The sequence below is a fragment of the Vespula vulgaris genome, chromosome 9 (genome assembly GCF_905475345.1).
Source record: "Vespula vulgaris chromosome 9, iyVesVulg1.1, whole genome shotgun sequence".
NCBI classification, from domain to species: Eukaryota; Metazoa; Arthropoda; class Insecta; order Hymenoptera; family Vespidae; genus Vespula; species Vespula vulgaris.
This window is the reverse complement of record NC_066594.1, coordinates 6,813,775-6,835,247: the sequence shown is the minus strand read 5'-3', so window position 1 is coordinate 6,835,247 and position 21,473 is coordinate 6,813,775. Positions and strand designations below refer to the sequence as shown.

The window sequence follows — 21,473 nt, the reverse complement described above, 5'->3', positions numbered from 1 at the left end:
GATGATTTAATTGGAAAACAGCCTTTTTAAATTGTAGCGGGAAAATATAGCGGGAAAATTGGCAAGATGGTGGAAAATTATCGATGTGGGTATTAGGATAAATGTTTTTGTAGAGAAAGTCGAAGAATATGGATATTTTTTATACATTCTAAAGTTGTAAATATTTATAAAGAATATAATTATTTTTTAACTACGTCAGTATTCATTATATATTAATATGTATAATGAGAGTGATACATATTCTTAAGAGTACTTTTAAGTAAGAACATTGACATCGTTTAAATAATAATTAATTATTAGAATTAGTTAATTTTAAATCGCACACAAAATGGATTTTGCTTTGAAACATTGTACGATTAAAAACGAAATAAAAACCTTAAAGGCGTCTTATCCACATGATTTGCAAGTATATGATGTTCCACCTTCAGGTGAAATATCTTTAATTGAATTTCAGGAGCTAAGTCTTGATAGGTTAAAAGGTAAATTTTATCATTTTTATACAGCTGTTCATTTAATAAATCAATATTCAAACATTATTTTAGTACTTCGCTTGGTTGAAAATATTTCATTACGAAATGACCTTAAAACGGTAGAAGCGCGTAAAGAGAGTTTAAGGGATAGTTTGAAAAAGGATGGTCTTAAATATTATGTAAATTTAATATATGGAATTGGTTGTAAGTCTGATACAGAAATTGATCTTCAAGCCAGAAGAAAAGATAATATATCACATTATATTCTGAGACTGGCATATTGCAAGGACAAAGATCAGGCAAAATGGTTTATAAACCAAGAGATACAATTATTCAAAATCAGATTCTCTTCTTTGGATAAAGAAGGTGTTGACCAGTTTCTAGCTATGCATAAGCTTGATTGTAAACATGTATGTTTTTTTTTTTTTTTTGAAAAACTTATCTGTGACTTTGTCATATGAATTTCATTGTTAAGTGATCTTATGTATATATTTATGAATGAACAATACATTAAGGTTTTTTTTATAGATATCTTATGAAGAAAAAGAAAGAATTCGAGAAGACCTTCAAACGTCTACTTACAAAGTTACAAATATAGATACAATTGATTTCTATAAAGTACCATTTCAGAAAGTAATTGATCTTGTTAAAGCACGTAAAGTATATCTTGAAGATGGAATAGCATATGTTCCACGAAACGATCTGATTTCCTTATGTATTTCATATTTCAAGCAAAAACTAATTGCAGGAATAGAGGTCTGACTTGGTATTCTCTACTTTCTTTTAACTATATAAATTTCTATATTAATGGTATTAATTATCTTTGTTTATTTTGATATTGAATAGGATGCAAAAGAGTGTCTTTTAAATGCCTCTGATGATGAAAGAGTGATAAGCTATATTAATGCCCTACCTGGTACCTTTTCTGGAATGGCTCGAGCAGTTTGGTCAACCACAAATACTCCAATTGAAAAAATAGAGAAAGTAAGTAATGTGCAATATATTTACAAAGTATGTGTTTAAAAAATTTTTATTTTATTTTTTTGCTTATAGTTATCAAAAATATCTTATCCATTGTGCATGAGATCTCTTCATGAAGCATTACATGTCAATCACCATTTAAAAAATTCTGGACGTATTCAATATGGTCTATTTCTTAAAGGAATAGGTGTTTCTTTAGAAGATGCATTGCAATTTTGGAGGGAAGCATTTTCCCAAAAAATAGATTCAGATAAATTTGAAAAGCAATATGCATATAGTATCAGACATATATATGGGAAAGAGGGAAAGCAAACGAATTATACACCACTTGGTTGTAATAAAATAATAAGTAATTCCATTGGTCCTGGAGAATATCATGGTTGCCCATATAGGCATATGGATCAGAATTCGTTGAAACAAAAACTATCTGCTTATGGCATCTCCGATTTTGGTATATTTATTTATTTATAAAATCTTGGAAAAGAAATACATTTAGACATGTAAAATTAAGGAAAAATCATTATTATAGAAACAAAAGAGATAGTCGAACTAGCGAAAGAAGGACATTATTCATTGGCATGTACAAGGCATTTTCAGACATTACATAAACAATTACCAGAACAACCGATTATTCATCCAAATGGATATTTTGCAGAAAGTAATAAAATAATGAACAAAACTAATGACGTTGCAGGTAAATGAAGAGTTAATTATGTCCAAAAAAAAACTTTAATAGAAATTATAGGAATAATAGAAGTTAATTCTTTTATTGTATAGATGTTGATATGGATAGTTCATTACAAGTAACGAATATAAAATCAGAAAGATTGACGGTTACTCCACGAAGAAACGAAATAGGTAATCTTACACCTTCCAGAAACAGTGAGCAATTTTCTACACCATCTAGAAGAACGGAAAAAATACATACGACCCCATTAAGAACCATTCACAAAACTAAACCGATAAATATCGAAAAATTATTAAATGATGATGAAATTGCAGAATTAATGGATGATTAAATTAATTAAGGTAAGAAGCAATTTCTGTGTATAGTGGGATCTATAATAATATAGTTATTTTTTCCTTTTTAGATTATGATTATTCTTGTAATGTTTTTTTTACATCTCATGCGTGTGCAAAATAAATAATTATTTTTACTATATACCTTCATTTGAATTTTTCTCTAATGTATAGTATATTATACATAGCTATTGACTTCCTTTAAACGATATTTTGGCAAAAAGTATATTCTAACATCTCGTATCATTGCGTTTACGAGTTTAGCTAAATCGTATTTATTTTGCCATCCCCAATCCTTTCGTGCCTCACTATCGTCAAAAACTTGTGGCCAATTTTCCGCTAAAAATATAACGACTATATATGTATATATATATATGATAAAGAAACAAAACGATATTTAGCAAGTTTTGTAAAAGGTATTTATACATAATTTTAATAATATGATATCCTTAGTCTTACCAATGTGTTGTCGACTATCCGGTTTATAAGTAATTTGCAAATTTGGAACATGTTTCATGATCTCACTAAAGAGTTCCTCTGGTGTAAAGCTCATAGCAGTAACGTTATATACACGTCTTTTTAGCTTTTCATTTGGAGTATTTAAAAATTGAAAGAGTGCCGAAAGACAATCCTCGATGTACATCATCGGTAATCGCGTGCAAGGCTCTAAATAACACTCATATTTTTTGTTTAACAGGCCTTCGTGAAAAACAGCTACTGCATAATCTGTAAATATATATAATAAGATGAAAGTGAAAAGGAAGGAAGCATTTAACAGAAGTTATAAGCTTGTTATTATTTTTAATATTTTTTCCTATTCTAGTTTATGGAAAGCACAAAAAGAGAAAAAAAAGATGAGGATACAATTGTAGAGATAGAGAGATCGTTGGTACCACTGCAACCATCGAAGGATTGGTTGCACCATCGTGCATTTATAATCATGGTAAAGATCACGCTCTACTTCTTCGCAAAAAACGTACTTATTGCGGCCCCTAATGGCATCCATTAAAGATCTCTTTATTCTATATGTGTCGCACGGAAGAAATCGTTGTCGGAACGAATACTAGTTTTCGTGTAATTTTGTATGCGTCTCTTCTTATAGTGTATTCTTTAGATCCTGATTGAAGTATTTTCATTGTTTTATACATACCAGTAACACCGCCTCCAGGTGGATCGCAACTGATTACTCCTGGAAATCTAAGACATCGAAAATCTAAATTGAATCTGTGATGATAATATTCCCCCAAAAGTTCAGCATGAACTTTGCTAACGCCATAAATGGTACGGGGTCGTTGAATCGTAATATTTGGTGTTGGATTTCTTGGTGAATCCGGCCCGAATGCACCAATCGTTGAAGGTATGAAAATTCTTAATTTATATTGTTTGGCCAATTCAATAACATTATGCATACCTGAAAAAAATGCAACGAAACATAATAGTCTGTTTCCTTAATTCTCATCAAGCAAAGACGTAGCGAGAGAAGGAAGATTAAAATTCTGTGAAGTAGTAATATGTCTCTTTGGTGTATGTATTGGTGTATAGTCAAAAGAAAAGAAATCTAATATATTTTATTAATATAAAATTATTAAATTGACGATATGTAAAAAAAGAAAAAGATGATCAAACTCCGAGCGTGGCCAATTTACTTTCTCTCGTAGTCTCTCTTTCGTAACCAGAACGATACGATCGTGAACGTAACGACAGATTCGCTCGTTACCACGGCATTCGATTTCACTGAATTGTAGTCGTTAGTAGACGATGAAGATCCGTTTTTGTTCTCTTCTTAAACGTACATATCTGACCAAGTACAAGTCATATCAGTCAATCATATACACATGTCCTATTGTGCGATATGTATCACTCGCATAGCTGTCATTATAATACTTCAGGAGAAAAAGAGAATTAAATTAGAGGAAGAAGTATTCTTAACAACCTTCGATGTTGACCCTCACAGCCAAAGGAACGTTCTGTTCCCCTACGGCACTAAGAAGAGCACTAAAATGAATAAGCCAATCGATCCTATAATCAACGACGATCTTTTGAAGATTTTTAAAATCAAGAATATCTGCGAATATGAATGGCCCGTTAGCCAGATTCTCGTCTGTTGGTTTGATGATATCCGAAAGAATCACATTATCACTTCCGTAATTCTTGCGTAGTAATTTGGCACATTCTGTACCTAATTGTCCAAGACCACCTGTTAGATCGTCACTAATATAAATAAGCACATAATAATTTTTATATCAATCGTCGTAAATAGATCATACATGATCAATAAATCTAACCTGTTATGAGTATCCTTGGTACACCTTTATTATTGCAAACGTTACGATAAAGATTATTAGGCGAGATGATAAAACTGTTCCTCGTTAGGCTTTTGAAAATACAAGACAATCCTCTCAAATTTCTAGCGAACATATTCTTGTTCGTACTCTTTACTATTGTACTTTTTTTTTCCTTTCTTCTTAAAGAAAATTCTTCACTATTGTCGTTCGATACGTATCTCACGGAAGAAACAAGTTCTGTGCAACTATTAGAAGAAGAGTCTCCTTGGCTCCAGTTTTTCTTCTTTCCACTCGAAACTGATAAACAAGCAAGGAATGTTCGCATAATTATATACCTTGTGCTTTGCTACATCAGAAACCTGTTGGAAGATATACACCAGAATTTCTTGTTTTTATCCCGTTACCCGTATATATCTTCTTCATTTTCTCTTTTGCTCACTTTCATATACTCTTCTTTGTAGTTTTTCTTTCTTTTATTTTAATCTCATTCAAAAGGTGTAAATCACTCGTGTATATTTTTGAAGAATTTTTATATCATAAATGTTATGTGGATCTTGTACATCTATTCACAAATAATTATATTGAAATCATTGATCTATAATATTCTATGATTTTACAGATATTTCTATAAACATTATATAAATTTATAAATAATATAAATAGAAAGATGTATAATAATAATATTAGTATATTTATAAGATTGTGATTTATAATTACTATATTTACAAAAAGTTATATACTTCAGTATTTATTACATACTTAAGATAAATATGCATAAATCATGCGTTTTTTCTTGTATTTTTTTTTTAATTTTTTCCCAAGGCTTGGCTCACCTATGATGATTGGTTCAAGCACAATAAATGAAATCTTATCGATCGTATGATTAGAAACCAGTTGTTAAATATCTTGCATGCTAATAGGAACTATCGTATGCAAGTGAATGTTTATCGAGTTTTAATTGAAAAGAAATAATAAATTAAATCGAACGTATCAATAATAGATACAATTTTTATCAAATAAATCTAACGAATTTATTGTTGTGAAAATTTAACTGATTATTCGATAAAATTTTAAAACACAAAATATGCATTTTTTTAACGATAATGAGTTTATCCTTGTGCGACAATACTATGGATGATCAAATTATAAAAATAATTGCGTATAATTTTTTTTTTGATAGTATAAATTTGCATTTTAAAAAAAGCTTACTATTAACATACTCATCAATATATCGATAAATATTTGTGCTATGTTATCAGCGATCATGTATTGGCAATTAAGCGATTATTACTAAAAATTTTAAATAATAATTTTAAATAGTAAGTCCAATTCAAAATTGTAAATATACGCATATACATATATAGGAAATAGTATAACATTAGCATAACATTAGTTCATAGTTAGAGTTATATATTTCTTGCATGATGTTTATATCGCATATTTGAAATAGTATAATGTTATATTCAGAATTTGGTATTTTTTGCGTATAATTTCTAACTACACTCCACATTGTATTCTTATATTCAGACATCAGAAATGAGTCGAATCTAATGATCGGTAGAAGATTATATCAAATATTTCGTTTTGAGAAAACGGATCAACGCATTGACGGAGAGATCCGTGAAAAAAGGGGAGAATTTCCTGGAAGCGTTTCTTCACGGTGTCTGGACACGTACTTCGCAATACTCTTGTATCTCGACTACCTTCACCCACGCGCCTCAGTCATCGTTCTTCCCTCGGACTCGCTTTTACCGGACCGGTCTATCTCCTTTCGTTTTATAAAAAATTATAAAAAAAATTCATTAATCTAGGCTAGTAATTTAGCCATTAACTAAACGTTTACTGTTAGTTAACATTTTTTTTTATGGAATATCCTGACGAGAACACAAGTGAATTATTGTTGATCTTTTAACATTTACAAGAGGGATACGCAAGATAAAACTGTTTCGGCAAATCTTGCCGAAACAAAAGGTATAGAAATTAGTTTTATTTCTATAAACAAAAAAAAACATAAATAAATAAAATAAAATTAGAGAAAGAAGGGAAAGATTCATTTCGAAAGAAAAAGGAAATTGTAAAAAGACAATGTAAAAACATAATCATTAATTTTACCAACGATACCTATTCTCCTTTTATCAAAACGTACAATATTTTTTAATCATAATCATGATAAATCAAAATAAAAAAATACTGACAAAGGATATACACAAGGGAGAGTGAGAGTAAGAGGGAAAGAGAAGTGCCATGAGTTGCTGAGGAGGAAAAGAAGGAGAAAAAGGATAACGCAGGAAGTAGAAGAAATCACTTTCCCTCGTAATCCTGATCGTTTGATCGAGATTATGTGCTATTACAATGATGATTAATGAAACGGAATTTTTTATTTGCTAAGTAATAGTCAATGATGCTTATTCGAACATTGTCTCGATTTTTTAAATTTAATAAAAAGTTAAGCAACATGATAAATTGTCATACATTGGTTCCATATGTGATATAAAAATATGAGTACGATCTTCATATTTTTTTAAAGCTATTTACTATAATACAATAATATTTCTTGAAACTGGCGAACGAAACGAAACGAAATGAAATCTAATGAAATCGAATGTAATTTTTTTCGAATGACCTATTGAACACCATTCCATCTACGGTATTCACGTTTGAACGATTTTTCAGGCCGACCGATTGTTTTGTTATGAAATCTATGTACATATGTATGTATATACATAAGACACACATGTGTTAGGATCCTCAAAGCTTTTGCATGATACCGCATTGAATTCTTTAAAGATCGGTATTTGAAAAATTACATTCTAATAAACAAAAGGATGCTGAGCTCTATTTCGTATCTAGATTGCAATTGCTTATCACGAGTTTATCAAAAGAAAAAAAGAAGAAGATAATAAATATATTAAGAATAAACATTTTTTATTCGTGATTTTAGATTTTTCAATTTTGTGACTCGTGCGAAGCTGTTTACACGAGAGAACTCTCGCGTGCGACAGCAATTATTACGGATAACGATTGTCCTAGCGGTCTTTTAGGCTTTGCGCTTACGGTACGGAGCATCAATTTTGTTGTTTGTAACCGTAACGTATACACGATCTTTCAATCTCCCTATACATATGTGTACGTGTGTGTGTGTATCTTATATATATATATATATATATATATATATATATATATACTTATAAAAATATACTGCGTGATGTATGTATCTAAAGATCTATACATATATATCTACGTATATTGTATGTCTATATTGTGCATGTACATCAAATATAATACGTCTATTAATATATCTAACATAATCGATTAATGATATCACAAATGATATCTATTATTAATAAATATTTTAAAGAAATTTTTTTTATTCTCATTATAGAAAATGCAGGACGGATATTTAATCTCGTAGACTGCGGTGTATAAGCCAGCAATGATTAGACCATTAAAAATTCTTAAAAGTGCCTTCATAGTTGGCTGGTATCTGATATTATACTTCGTTGTTGATATCAACGGTCAGCTTCCATCGGAGTACGGATGTCCACCACAGGAAAGAATTCTCCCGTGCAGATGTTCAACTCGCGACACGGAGGTCCAAATATGGTATAACAATAACATAAGAAATAATGTATCACAAGCCATAGATTTACTTGGACAATAATAATAATTTTTATATTTTTCTTCTTGTTTTATTCCATATAGGTGCAGTCATAGTGAATTACCAAAAGTGTTGGAAGGATTAAAAGCAGTGAGCCATTATGTGGATCGTCCGATCGATGAGCTGATTCTTGAGAATAATAATTTACCTAGTCTTCCAGGAAAAGCATTTGCTACTTTAAAAGTTTTGCGTTTAATGCTCCGAAATAATCGTTTAGAAAGAGTATCCTCCGGTTGGTTGGAAGGTTTACACGATTCGTTGTTGGAACTCTTCGTCGTTGAATCTGATTTACGTTCGTTGCCTGTCGATAGTCTTGAAAATCTTCAAGGTCTTGAAGCTATAACTCTACAAAGTCGAGTTATGAAAAGATTACCCAAATTTTCTGGTCTTCAAAAATTGCGATATCTTCAAATAAATTCGCCTGCTTTATTGGAATTAGCACCAAGAAACTTTCACGATCTTCCTAATCTCGAACAATTACATGTTTTTGGTAGTCCTCGTCTCGTTCGATTGGAAGCTGGTCTCTTTCGTGATTTACCACGTTTAGAATTGATCAATATCACGGATTGTGCTATTCATTGGATTCATCCTCGTACTATGATCAATCTTCCAGAATTGAAAGAGATATCTTTCGTTGGTAACAATATAATCGACGCTGGAATGGTGGGTCGTGCTTGCATGGATCTTCCATTGCTTTCGGTGATTCGACTTGATCGAAATCGAATTAACAGACTCGCGGAAGGTTCATTTGTTGATCTTCCTGTATTGAATCGTCTTTATTTATCACGTAATATTATCACTGAAATATTTGCCGGAGCATTTCGTCGTTTACCAATATTGAAGACCGTAGATCTTAATCACAATTTGATACATCGTATACATCCGGAATTCTTTCCTCGAAGATCTGCAAATGGATTGGAAGAAATGTGGCTGATCAACAACGATCTCAGTCACGTTGCCGAAATACGATCGATTTTGGAAGCTTTGCCGAGATTGAAATTTCTCGATGTAAGTTACAATCAATTGGAGGAAATCCCGTACGGTGCATTGAGAGGTCATCCTACTTTGGAAAGATTTCACTTGGATCACAATCGATTAGGATTCTTACAAAGAGAAACGTTTACTTCGATGCCAGCACTTCGGGAACTTCGACTTCGAAATAATTCTTTATCAAATTTATTGGAAGCTCCATTTTGGAATTTACCAGCACTTAAGGTAAGATCCTTTTAAAAGTACTATATTTTCTTAGAAGTACTATGCGATTTATATGATCTATACTATTTTCAGGGCTTGGATCTTTCCGAAAATTACTTCAGACATATCGAACCACGTCTTTTAGCGAATTTACCTAATTTAAGACGTTTGGATCTAAGTGGTAATTCTATAGGATTGATAGAAACAGAATCTTTCCGAAATACACCTGCTCTGGAACATGTGAACATTTCTGGAAATGCCTTGTCTATCTTGCATCCGTTAACTTTCAGACACTTAACAAATTTATATGAACTCGATGTTGGGTGGAATCGAATGTTAGAAATAGTGCCTGGTTTGCCAAGAAATATCGAACACCTTCATATGCCTATGAATCGAATCGTTGCTTTACCATCGATCGCATCTCAAGATCTTGCACTTCCAGTTTTAAGAAAATTGGATCTTAGTGCTAATGGAATCGAAAGAATACCACCTGGTGCTCTGAATGAATTGACTGATCTTCGTAAGTTAATCTTGGGATACAATGCGCTTAGAGTCATAGAAGACGGTACCTTCGATGGTTTATCCAAATTGGAACAATTGGATTTGAGGTATAATCGATTGGTTACGTTACACGGTAGAAGTTTTAGACCGTTAAGATCTTTAATGGATTTAAATATTCGTGGAAATCGTTTGGAAGTTCTTAGACCAGACATATTTCAAGAGAACAGTAGATTGCAAAGGCTTGATCTTAGTAGAAATAATCTTGCACAAATTCCTCATGCCACGTTCGTAAATACAAGGTAAGAAAATAAAATTATTTATATAATAATTTTTGTATGAATATTCATTTTTTATATCGTTCATTTATTATCGGTCGTTTAAGTCATTCATTATTTATCAGTCGTTAATAATAAAAAAAAAAGAAAGAAACATTTTGATGGATGATACATTGCTAACAAACTATCACCTTGTGGTGACAGTTCGGTGAGAAAGCGGTTTCACTCGTATTAACTTCGTTACGTCATTAGTAAATTGCTTTGAGCTAGTAATCTAGCTCTGTTGCTAGAAAGCTCTTCGCATATCTTGCTATATAATATCTTCTGTTTTACCGTTCATTATTCAACGTGCCTCACATATTTTCTATTTTATATGTCCCCATAAAGTAGCATTATATATCATACAGGTATTTCACGTATATATCTGTACAAAATGAAACTGTACTGATTATTGACCATATTAAACTTTCTAATATTAAATAAATAGTACTAATATATATTTTTTTCGTCTCAACGTACATTCTAAATTAAATAATTATAATGAAAGTTTCTGGAAGCATTCGATATAAAGAGGGATACGTAACCATCTTGATAATTACAGGGACCTTCGGGAATTGTACGCGTCACACAACACTTTGACCGAGTTACCCGGATCGTTGCACGGTTTAATGGCTCTCGAAATCCTCGACTTGAGCTTCAACAAACTGAACATCCTGTCACCGGAAACACTGAGCAGTCTGTCTTCTTTGCTTGAATTAAGACTAGTTAGAAATCGAATAAGAGAGTTACGAGAGGGTGCTTTTGATGGATTACCACGGTTGTCTATGATCGATCTTGAAAATAATGATCTTAGGGTGATCGAGAGGAATGCAATTAGAAGATTATCCGAATTACAAGCTATAAGACTTGGCAAAAATCGTATACAGGTAAATCAAGAATTATATATATATATATAATATTTATAATTGATATATATAATACACAAAAATATGTAAGTGTGTGTGTATGTGTATTATAATTAAATAACTATAACTATATATTTACAAAATTGTTGTTAGACAATTCCAAGGGGTGCTTTCTCCGAATTACCTTTACTTCAAAGTGCAGAACTCCAAGAAAATCGGATTTTAGAAATCGACAGTAAAGCGTTCATCAACGTACCTCATCTTCTCTTTCTAAATTTAAGTAATAATCATTTGCCGAGTTTGGAATATGCTGGTTTAGAAAGTCTTCAATCATTGGAAGTTCTAGATCTCAGTAATAACCGTTTGGCTCGTGTGTCCAGTGACAGTTTGGCTGCGATGGAATGGCTAGTCGAATTAAAAGTAAGAATAAAAGTTAATATCTATCCTTAACGAACCTTTTCGAGAAAGGCAAAACTATTTTGTTAATACCATCAACCGGGGAATACTTTCTCGCGAAGAGTGAAATCTCTCCGTGAAGCGTGGAATTACTCTACGACTGCTCCGTTGCTTCTCGTGAAACTAATTATTTATACATTGTCTGTATTTATACATATGTATATATGTGTTCTCTTTATTTTTTTTCTTTTTTAATTTTTTTCCTTTTACCTTCCTCCTTAGATGGATAATAATAGGATTTGTGCAATACAAGGTTCACCATTCGACGAAATGCCAAGATTACGTGTTCTTAGTTTGAGAAGCAATCGGATGGCATCCGTTTCGGAAAATGCATTTAAAAGATTAAGATCTAATATCGCTATTTTGGACATCGATGGTAATAAATACTCTAATATTAAAAGAAATGAAAATTCGAGTTTAGAATCGAATTATATAGAACAATATATTTTAGGAAATCCTTTATCATGTTCTTGCGGTATGTTATGGCTAAGAGGATGGTTACAACAAGCATCCTCGGAAGGTCCGAGATGTGCTGATGGTTCTCTCTTTAAAGAAATTAGATTGTCTCGGCAAGATTGTCAACATGAAAGGCTAGTTGATCCGGTACATCCTGGTTGTGAAGCTGAAATGGTCAATAATGTTACACCTGCTTCGGGTGAGCAAATAAGATCAAATATTATCATCAACATCTTATCTGTAGAAACATGAAATATTTTAATGAAGTAAAAATCTTTCTTAGGATTAAGCGGAGCCACAGAAACGGTATCATTATGGATGAATTTAGAAAGCTCGACCAAGAGAGCATCGGTTTCTTATGAAAATGATTATTACGAATATTTAAGTCATCATTCAAATAACAAGAGCGATCATTCGAATGTCTCTACTTCGCTTCCAATTGTGTCAACTGAAACAACAATTCTTCAGCCAGTTAAAACTATCCAAAATTCGGAAACTATGAAATATTTAAACACGAAGAATGTCACGAGTCAGATAAAAAAAAATTCCTCGATTATACCACCCTCGCCAAGTAGTTCAGGATTTACTTTCTTCGGTGTACCTCTGCCTAATTTGAACTTTAATTTCTGGGGTAATTCTGGAAGAAAGGCAGAAAGGAAAGAAATTTCAGGAGGTAGACCCGGTAGAGGACGTTACAGAGTATTTCCACCAACCGAACCAGAAATTCATAGGGGTGGTTTCATACCCTTACCACGAGGACAGGGTGGTTTTGTCCCGATAATCGACTCTTCTCATCTCTTTTATGATCAAAGACAAATGAAGAATGATCCTCCGAAAGATAATCTAGATCAGGATACTAATTATATTCGCGTACAAGAACAACGTAATTCGAAACATTCTAATACTACATCGAAATTGGAAAAAAATTTGTCGAGAACGAACAAATCCCGGTCAAGTTCGAAAAATAAGGACGAAGGTTTTACTACGAGTATTATTGGCTCTTCAAGATTTTCGAACAATTTAACTGAAAATAGGTACTTTGTGATAACGATATTATGTTATTTGTATTGAAGTAATATAATTTTAATATTTGTTTTTTTTTTGTTTTATAGGCCATACTCTTTATTAAATTTGACGAAAAGTATTAAATCATCGTTATCTTCTAACGAAACCTTACTAAAAACAAATGAAACATCTCTTCCAACAGAATTTAATCAAGGTGATAAATTACTAATGAATATGAAAGAACATAAAGTAATTAATGATTCGCGTATGGAAATCGCAAGTAAAATTGTTTGGACGACGCCAAAAACGGATTTTGTGAAAATGACATTTCCATCTAATAAAGCAATCGTGACAACAATTAGTAATAATTATGAAAATTCGAATGATTTTGATGAAAAGATGATGAAAGATAAAAATTATTTCTGGAATTCTGAGACGATGGAAGCTCAAAAAATTGAAACAACTATGACAGTGATTAATCCACAAAATGAAGCTACTGGTAAAATTTTTCGTAACTATGCAAATGCTTCTAATTGTTTACTAAAAATATCTTTATCTTATAAGTTATTTAATGAAAAAATTGTTCGTTATTATAGATAACATTCATATAGTTACAACATATTATCCATCTACTTCTACAACAACAATGATGACAACCATGGCAACAAAGGCAACAACAACTAATAAATTAAAAGATAAAACTATTGGAACTTCGCAAGCGAGCCGGAAGACAGAAGCATCAGCTTTATCAGCTTTTCTGGCACCAGGTGGCCAAGTTCCTTCTTCTGTGTCAACAACTGGTTTACGTACTTTGGGTAGACCAACGATAACAAAAGTACCATCTCCGTATTTTGCTGAAACTACGGATCATAATCGAAGTCAGGAAAAAGAAAATCCTGTAGCTGGTGCTGTTCAAAGAAATATTGAAAATTTGGAATATACATTCTTAAATAACAAAGAAACAACTACTCCACATGATAATGTTAAAATAATTGAAGATAATCGTTTTAATTGGTACTTTCAACATTACAATGACACTAATTTAGAACCTTTTATTGGAACAGTTTATAGCGATAGTGTTAAAGTAACTACTTGTCGATCTTTGTTATTACTTCAATTCTGTTTCGTTATATATATAATCTAATTTGAAAATAATACTCTTTTTTATTTTTTTAACATCTGTTAAAGATGTGAAAAAAAAATAGAAAATATAAAAGAATGTAAAAATATGAAAAGATATTATTGCATAAAATTATATTTAAGGCCGTTCATCATCCCTTGTTTCATAACGGTTTACGTCAACAGTAAGTACAGTCGATTTTGATGAATAGTCTTATTTTAAAGATGAAAGTTTAAACGATGATACAGCTTTTTCGAATTTTTGAAGAAGCTTTATATTTTTTGAAAAAAACATTCATAAATTCGAAGAAAGTCATATCCTCGCTTAAACCTTCGTCTTTAAAACGAGATTGTTTATCAAAATCGGACAAGTATTATATCTGGACTCATTTGACGTGTAAACATTGTTTTCAATATTTTTACTAATATTAACAAAAACGAATTTTTCGTAGATTTTGATAGTTTTCGACAAAGACATATCGAAATCTTTCAATGCGGACAAATTTTAATAATTTGTAATTTTCATAATTCTCTAAATATGTAAACAAACTCTAATGTACACGGAATACAATAAACTAATATTTAAACAGAATATATAAAAACATTACGAAGATGATTAGACACAATTGATATAAATTAAATTCAATTGAATACTTCGAATATCTACAAGAAGGGATATATTACATTGACCGAGCGAGTTATCACGTTAGTTTTCTTTCGTACACTGAGGAGTATACATCGAAGTACTCTCGTTTCTATTTATTTTTATTTACTCTTATTAATTATTGTTTACATATCTCGAGTGGGACGTATAAAAATAAAATTCGTTGATTTCATCTTTAAATGTAAAATTTAATGTAAATTTAATTTAAATTTCCAAAAATCATTTAATGTCAATAATTGAGCATTAAAAAATAATAAATATATGAGAGCATATTGAATAATAATAGGTCAGTACATACGTAAGATCTTTCCTTTTTCCTTTTTTTTTAAATTTTATTCAGACTCCAATATTTTAAGTAAAAAATTGCATTTCCTACAAAATACAGTGTCTCTATGATGTTTATAAAGTATTTATAATCATTTGATAAATCCATTTTAGATGATTTCATAGAAAAATTCTGTTTCTGTATAATCAAGTAATTCATATAATTAATTTTCTAATATGACCATTTTTCAACTGGAAGAAAACAGCATATAATTATGTATGAGTGAATCATGTATCAACTATAATTAGTCTTCATTTCCACATTTTCTATAGACCACTTCATTTCATATAACGTCACGTACTACATTGAAATTGTAATAACAAGGTTTATGTGGCATTTACAAGAGAACCTATATATTTTTATTTGATATAATTAATACGCAATTATGATGATTTCGAAAGCCTGAAAATGGTTAACTGCACCATTCTATAATAATCTAATAGTTCATTTCTGTTGATTTTTTGCAAAACACAAATTCATTATGTAGAAATTATAAACAAGCATCGCTATTTACATATGCGAAACTAATAATTATTCTTAGCTTTAATGATTTTAACGGATTTTTCTCTTTATGGAGATATAACATTTCTTATTCATTGACTTTTAGTTTTTCCTTTTTCTTTTTCATCTTTTTTATCTTCTTCTTTTTTCTCATCTTTTTTAGCATCTTTCTTGTCCATTTCTTTCTTTTCTGCATCACGATTGGTCAACTTATTATTAATCAAATTATGAAGGGCGACTATAGATCTGACAAGTGCTGCTAAATATACTACCAACATTTGATCGTTTGTTTTAACATATAATGAATCCACAAAAGTACTCTGTGTCATATCTGGTAGTAAATTAAATATATCTTGTAATTGGTAAACAATTTGATGATTTATTGGTAATTTACCATTACCAACCTGAAAATAAGAAACGTCTTTTTAGTTGCAACTTGAACATAAGAAATTAATGTGTACAGAAAAAATTATGTACTTGTAATAAATAATCCCTAATTTCTCTTATCTGCTCATGAAGACCCTTCAACCCAAGAAGTTGATTTGTGATACGTTGACTAAGTGTACCAACTGTTGTATCCTTAATATCACGTAATAAATGCTCTACTCCAACTTCTTCGGCTTCTTCAGCACCAATTTCACTAGGTATATGCTCAAATGTTTTAGATGTTGGTGAACCATCCTGTTAAAAAAATACAAGATTTTACAATAATGATAGTTGAAAATTTTATCTTATCTTATTATTCTATATATAAATAAGCTTACATCATGTACTTCTTCTATTGCTTGATATGCTTCAGTAGGAAGACCTAAATCTTTTGGTTTAGCATCTATAATAACTAATACAGAATTCGGGCAGTATCTTCTGATCAGTTCATTGATTGCAACATCATTTTGATGTAGTTTAGGTCCTGTGTGATACCAACCTACTACTTTTTCTCGAGCTAAAACATATATTTTTTATAATAATAGCAAATAATTTAATACTTATTTATTTATACATCATATCATCTATTACCATTTACTTTTTTAAACATTCCATACATGTTTTCAAGATAATCGTGGTCAAGGAACCATACACTTTTATCCTTATCATCTTCGTCGAAAGGTACTGAAAAAATGTTGAAATATCATTATTGATTATTTATTTCTTTTTTAAAACTACACTCTACCATAATGAAAGCTATATAGCAAAAACAGAACGTGGAAAATCTGAATATATATTTATAGCAATGTAAAATTCTAACCTGCAAAACTGTTTGACACATCTAAGACACCTTTAGCTCTCCAACAACCAAGAAGAACACCAACCACTCTTTTCTGATTTCCAATTTTTCCCATACGATTAAAATGATCCACCACACTTAATAAAACTAAAGGATGGACTACTACTTTTGTAGTAACAACTTCTTGACTCGGCATTTTTTAGCTGTCCTGAGCAGTTTAAATAACTTCTCTAACCTAAACGATGATGACCAATTGAAATGCTGACGATCACTGGCCACTACTGTTGTCAACCTTATACCAACAATATACCTAGATGGCGTACTAGTAATTCGAAGTAATTTTTTGGCGCTGTAATTTAAGTGCCAAATTCAAAAGTTTAATCTGTACGAGATGTTTAAAATTGTTTAAAGTTAGTTCAAATTGACCATTCTATTGTATATGGATTATTGTCTCATCATTTCTTCACCATACATCTTAATAATTTAATATAACAACAAAAAAATATCGTAAATACAATATTTAATGAACAGTATAGTATTGTTTTTATTGGTCTTTTTTTATAGTCTATTTTTATATGAATCGATAATATTCATAAGATCAATCGCAGTATAATTTAAAATCGATTGCTAATTAAATATGTTAAATATGGTAAAAGCAAATTATTTAAATATTCAAGAAAATAGATAAATTCTAAGAAAAATAAACTATTTTTCCATTAATATATTCTATTATTTTTCTATATCTTAGTATATCAAACGTATATCGTGGAATATCATAGTATATCGTAGTATATCAAACGATTGTACAATTTATTAACTCTTTTGAAAAGGATATTAATTACATTACGAAAGCAACAAACAAAAGACGTAAAATGATATTCTTTCATTTTTATATTCTGTGACCTTTAATCTTAAAAGTCATAAAACACAACAACAATAATAATAATAATAATAATAATAATAATAATAATAACAACAGTAATCTTTATGACGTAAATAATGCAAACATTTCTTGATATATTGATTCTTTCAAACAAATGCATAACTTCTCTTTGTAACTTGCAGCTCTACATGATGATGAAATAAACATTGCTTCAATGGTTAGTACATACTAGTCATCACTTATTACTCAGAAGCAGTTAAAAGCAGTTAGAAGCTCATGTGAAAGTATTTACGACGCAGTTAAGAATTTTTAAGAACAATGGCAAGCTTACGATTTTCTATAACGAAGTTCGTATTTTGTTGTAATTTGTTTTTTCTGGCATTCTCCAATCCTACAAATATATCATTACAAAGTGTAAACGATTCGTTGATACAAACTGCATTACATTCTTTAAATGAAAATTCGCCAACGCATCATACATATACAGGAGGACAATTGATTAATGCTGAAAAATTAGTAAGTAATATCAATTAGTTCACATTACATTTTGGACAAAATGTAATTATCCAAAATTACTTAAAAGTATAGTGTTATTATTTGCTTTTTATATAACAAAGTAGAAATTTTTAAGTAAAATAAGTTTTATCCTTTATTATTTTTATATAATTAATTAATTTGTAGTTTATTTATAAATGATTTAAATGTATTAATATACGTATTTATAATAATAAAAATAATTTTGATTTTTTATTTTTTAGGAAGAATTGTCACACGTGATATATAGATTAACATTTAATTTGAATCCTGTTTGTAAAGAAATTGTAATATCTTGTCCTACAGAAGCATGTACAATTAATCTCAAACAAGATGAGTTTGGCAATGTACAGGTACAAAGTGACTCTATTCAATGTACATATTTATATCCTCAGTCTTCTCAAGATAATGCAATGCCAGAACAAAACAAAGAGATAAATCATGAAAATCATGATTTTATAGAAAATTTAAATAAACAGATTATACAAAATGGAACTACTGCATCAGATCATGAAATGAAATCTACAAGAGATCAAAATGATCCTCAAATCATAGCAGTGAAAACATCTGATTCTAATTATTGTCCTGGATGCCCGTATGACTTAAATCCTGATTTACCTGGATTTACTGCTTTTAATAGACAGATTGAAAAACAAATGGATGAGATTTTATCTAATAATTTTAAACATATAGTAATTGATATTGTTAAAGCAACTCGTGTAGTTCCACCTTCTTCTAACATAATACAATACCAACTTCTGGTTAAAGTAGGTGAATCCTCTTGTTTAAAGAATGTATTGACAAGTTCCTCAGATTGTACATTGCAATCTAATGTTCCATTCAAAACATGTTTGGTTACATTTGAAGAACAACCTTGGCAACATGATAGTCGTAAAATAACAAAAAATAATTGCACCACAATTAGTAATGATGAATTTAGTATAGCTCAAAATTTAATAAATGAGTCGTATATAATAGCCAAAGATAACAATCAGCAGCAGAAAGATAATGCTTATGAAGGCCTAAAGAGTGTTTTAATAGACGATTTTACACGTACTTCAAATTTTAATACTCAAAAAAATGAAGAACCACTTGTTACAGAACATCCATTTGTAAAATTATTTGTAAATAAAAGTAATGATGAAGAGAATCTTCAAAGCTTTACAGATAAAATCAAAGAATTTGAAGAATTTTTAGAAGATTTTGATTTACCAGTTAAGACAAATGATAATGATAATAATCAACAGCCATTAGTTAATGAAAAAGAAATTATATTGGAAGAAATATCAGTGCATAACAAAGATGAAAAATTTAATTCTCAAAACAATATAATTGATTCAAATCTATCCTTTAATAAGAAAAAAAGATCCTATTCACCTGCTCTTTATGATATTGTTACAAGAAAAAAAAGAGCATTAGTTGGAGCACCTTCTGATAGAAATGTTAGTGATCCTGAAATTGTACAATATGCAAATCTGGGTGTAACTAAATTATCTCAAAATTTAGAAAGTACAAATGAACCAATCTTAGTAGAAATTACAGAAGCATCTGCTCAAGTTGTTTCAGGTATGTTATATAAAATAAAAGTAAAATTAGGTGTAAGTGATTGTCCTAAAGGAACAAAAGAAAATTGTCAATTGAAAGAAGGAAGTGATCTGAAAGAATGTTTATTCACTATATGGTCACAACCTTGGTTAGACAAAGGTTCTCCAGATATTAAAATAACTTGCGATCATGATGCAAGAAGGAAACGATCTCTAAAAGGTGCTAATTATATTCAAAAAATGTTGGTTCAAGCAGATAATATGAGACATGAAAGAATGTTCCAAGATTTTATTGTAAATTTTAATAAAAATTATTTATCTGATAAAGAGAGAAAATATCGCTTCAAGATATTTCAAAAAAATCTTAAAATTATAGAAAGATTGCAAACATATGAACAAGGTACTGGAGAATATGGAGTGACTATGTTCGCAGATTTAACATCTGAAGAATTTAAAAAGCAATATTTAGGATTGCGTCCTGATTTACGTGTAGAAAATCAAATACCAATCCCACAAGCAAAAATACCTGATATTGAATTGCCCATTGAATTCGATTGGCGCAATTACAATGCTGTAACACCTGTGAAAGATCAAGGACAATGCGGGTCATGTTGGGCATTTTCTGTGACAGGTAATGTAGAGGGGCAATATGCCATAAAGCATGGAAAATTACTCTCATTATCTGAACAAGAATTAGTGGATTGTGATAAATTAGACGATGCTTGCAATGGTGGATTACCAGACAATGCTTATAGAGCTATAGAAAATTTAGGAGGGCTTGAATTAGAATCAGATTATCCATATATAGGCAAAGATGAAAAATGCTACATTAATCAACGTAAAATTAAAGTGGAAGTTGTTTCTGCAGTTAATATTACATCCAATGAAACAAAAATGGCACAGTGGCTAGTTCAAAATGGTCCTATATCTATTGGTATCAATGCTAATGCGATGCAGTTTTATATGGGTGGGATTTCCCATCCTTTTAAATTCTTATGCAATCCTTATAATTTGGATCATGGTGTTCTTATCGTAGGTTATGGAATACGTAGTAAGTATTACTTCTATTCATGTAATTTTTTATAATAAACTCTAAATAAAAAAATTAAATTCGATGTTAAATTATCTTTAACATCGAATAAAATAAATGTGTACTTAAATCAATGGGTATTTTTCAGAATATCCATTATTTAAGAAAGAACTACCATATTGGATAATAAAAAATAGTTGGGGTCCTCAATGGGGTGAACAAGGATATTATAGAGTTTACAGAGGAGATGGAACTTGTGGATTGAATCAAATGGCTACAAGTGCTGTTGTTGAATGATACATATTACTCATTTAAATAATTTCTTCCAAAACAATTAAGCCCTTCTATTTAATAAAAAGTTCTTGTTTACTAATCTTTTTCATATTTTAACATTATTCTACTTGAAACTAAACTTACTTTATGATGCTTATATTACTAAAAC

At 30.3% G+C, this 21,473-nt stretch overlaps 5 protein-coding genes and 1 long non-coding RNA gene across 7 annotated transcripts; 3 read left to right on the top strand and 3 right to left on the bottom strand.

Annotated features, from left to right (window-relative positions):
• Positions 1–66: 66 nt before the first annotated feature.
• LOC127066171 (DNA primase large subunit-like) lies at positions 67–3,638 on the top strand. Of its 2 annotated transcripts, none has more exons than XM_050999581.1 (8): positions 67–479; positions 543–880; positions 999–1,226; positions 1,317–1,454; positions 1,524–1,902; positions 1,981–2,145; positions 2,229–2,480; positions 3,295–3,638. In XM_050999581.1, exons 1-7 carry the CDS (start codon positions 329–331, stop codon positions 2,468–2,470), a joined length of 1,641 nt encoding a protein of 546 aa, XP_050855538.1. In that variant the 5' UTR covers positions 67–328; the 3' UTR covers positions 2,471–2,480; positions 3,295–3,638. The 2 variants fall into 2 exon arrangements, with proteins under 2 accessions (XP_050855538.1, XP_050855537.1); XM_050999580.1 differs by lacking the exon at positions 3,295–3,638 and adding an exon at positions 2,543–2,613.
• Positions 1,898–5,282, bottom strand: LOC127066174 (L-threonine 3-dehydrogenase, mitochondrial). The gene is made up of 6 exons (XM_050999586.1): positions 4,757–5,282; positions 4,405–4,668; positions 3,622–3,882; positions 2,931–3,197; positions 2,617–2,810; positions 1,898–2,354 (listed from the first exon to the last, which is right to left on the bottom strand). Exons 1-5 carry the CDS (start codon positions 5,079–5,081, stop codon positions 2,650–2,652), a joined length of 1,278 nt encoding a protein of 425 aa, XP_050855543.1. The 5' UTR covers positions 5,082–5,282; the 3' UTR covers positions 1,898–2,354; positions 2,617–2,649.
• An 889-nt stretch (positions 5,283–6,171) lies between these two features.
• LOC127066154 (protein artichoke) lies at positions 6,172–14,350 on the top strand. Its single transcript, XM_050999519.1, has 11 exons — positions 6,172–6,727; positions 8,139–8,359; positions 8,459–9,629; positions 9,702–10,408; positions 10,986–11,310; positions 11,443–11,709; positions 11,968–12,121; positions 12,197–12,400; positions 12,485–13,235; positions 13,314–13,705; positions 13,803–14,350. Exons 2-11 carry the CDS (start codon positions 8,190–8,192, stop codon positions 14,348–14,350), a joined length of 4,689 nt encoding a protein of 1,562 aa, XP_050855476.1. The 5' UTR covers positions 6,172–6,727; positions 8,139–8,189.
• LOC127066188 (uncharacterized) lies at positions 10,476–11,582 on the bottom strand. The gene is made up of 3 exons (XR_007782297.1): positions 11,474–11,582; positions 10,904–11,145; positions 10,476–10,808 (listed from the first exon to the last, which is right to left on the bottom strand). It is a non-coding gene; the product is annotated as an uncharacterized LOC127066188 (long non-coding RNA).
• Positions 14,185–17,324, bottom strand: LOC127066184 (26S proteasome non-ATPase regulatory subunit 7). The gene is made up of 5 exons (XM_050999606.1): positions 17,062–17,324; positions 16,833–16,925; positions 16,580–16,758; positions 16,293–16,496; positions 14,185–16,219 (listed from the first exon to the last, which is right to left on the bottom strand). The coding sequence occupies exons 1-5, from the start codon at positions 17,234–17,236 to the stop codon at positions 15,908–15,910; spliced, it is 963 nt and encodes a 320-aa protein (XP_050855563.1). The 5' UTR covers positions 17,237–17,324; the 3' UTR covers positions 14,185–15,907.
• Positions 17,325–18,070: 746 nt separating this feature from the next.
• Positions 18,071–21,404, top strand: LOC127066161 (uncharacterized). Its single transcript, XM_050999551.1, has 3 exons — positions 18,071–18,439; positions 18,682–21,052; positions 21,180–21,404. Exons 1-3 carry the CDS (start codon positions 18,242–18,244, stop codon positions 21,326–21,328), a joined length of 2,718 nt encoding a protein of 905 aa, XP_050855508.1. The 5' UTR covers positions 18,071–18,241; the 3' UTR covers positions 21,329–21,404.
• Positions 21,405–21,473: the final 69 nt, after the last annotated feature.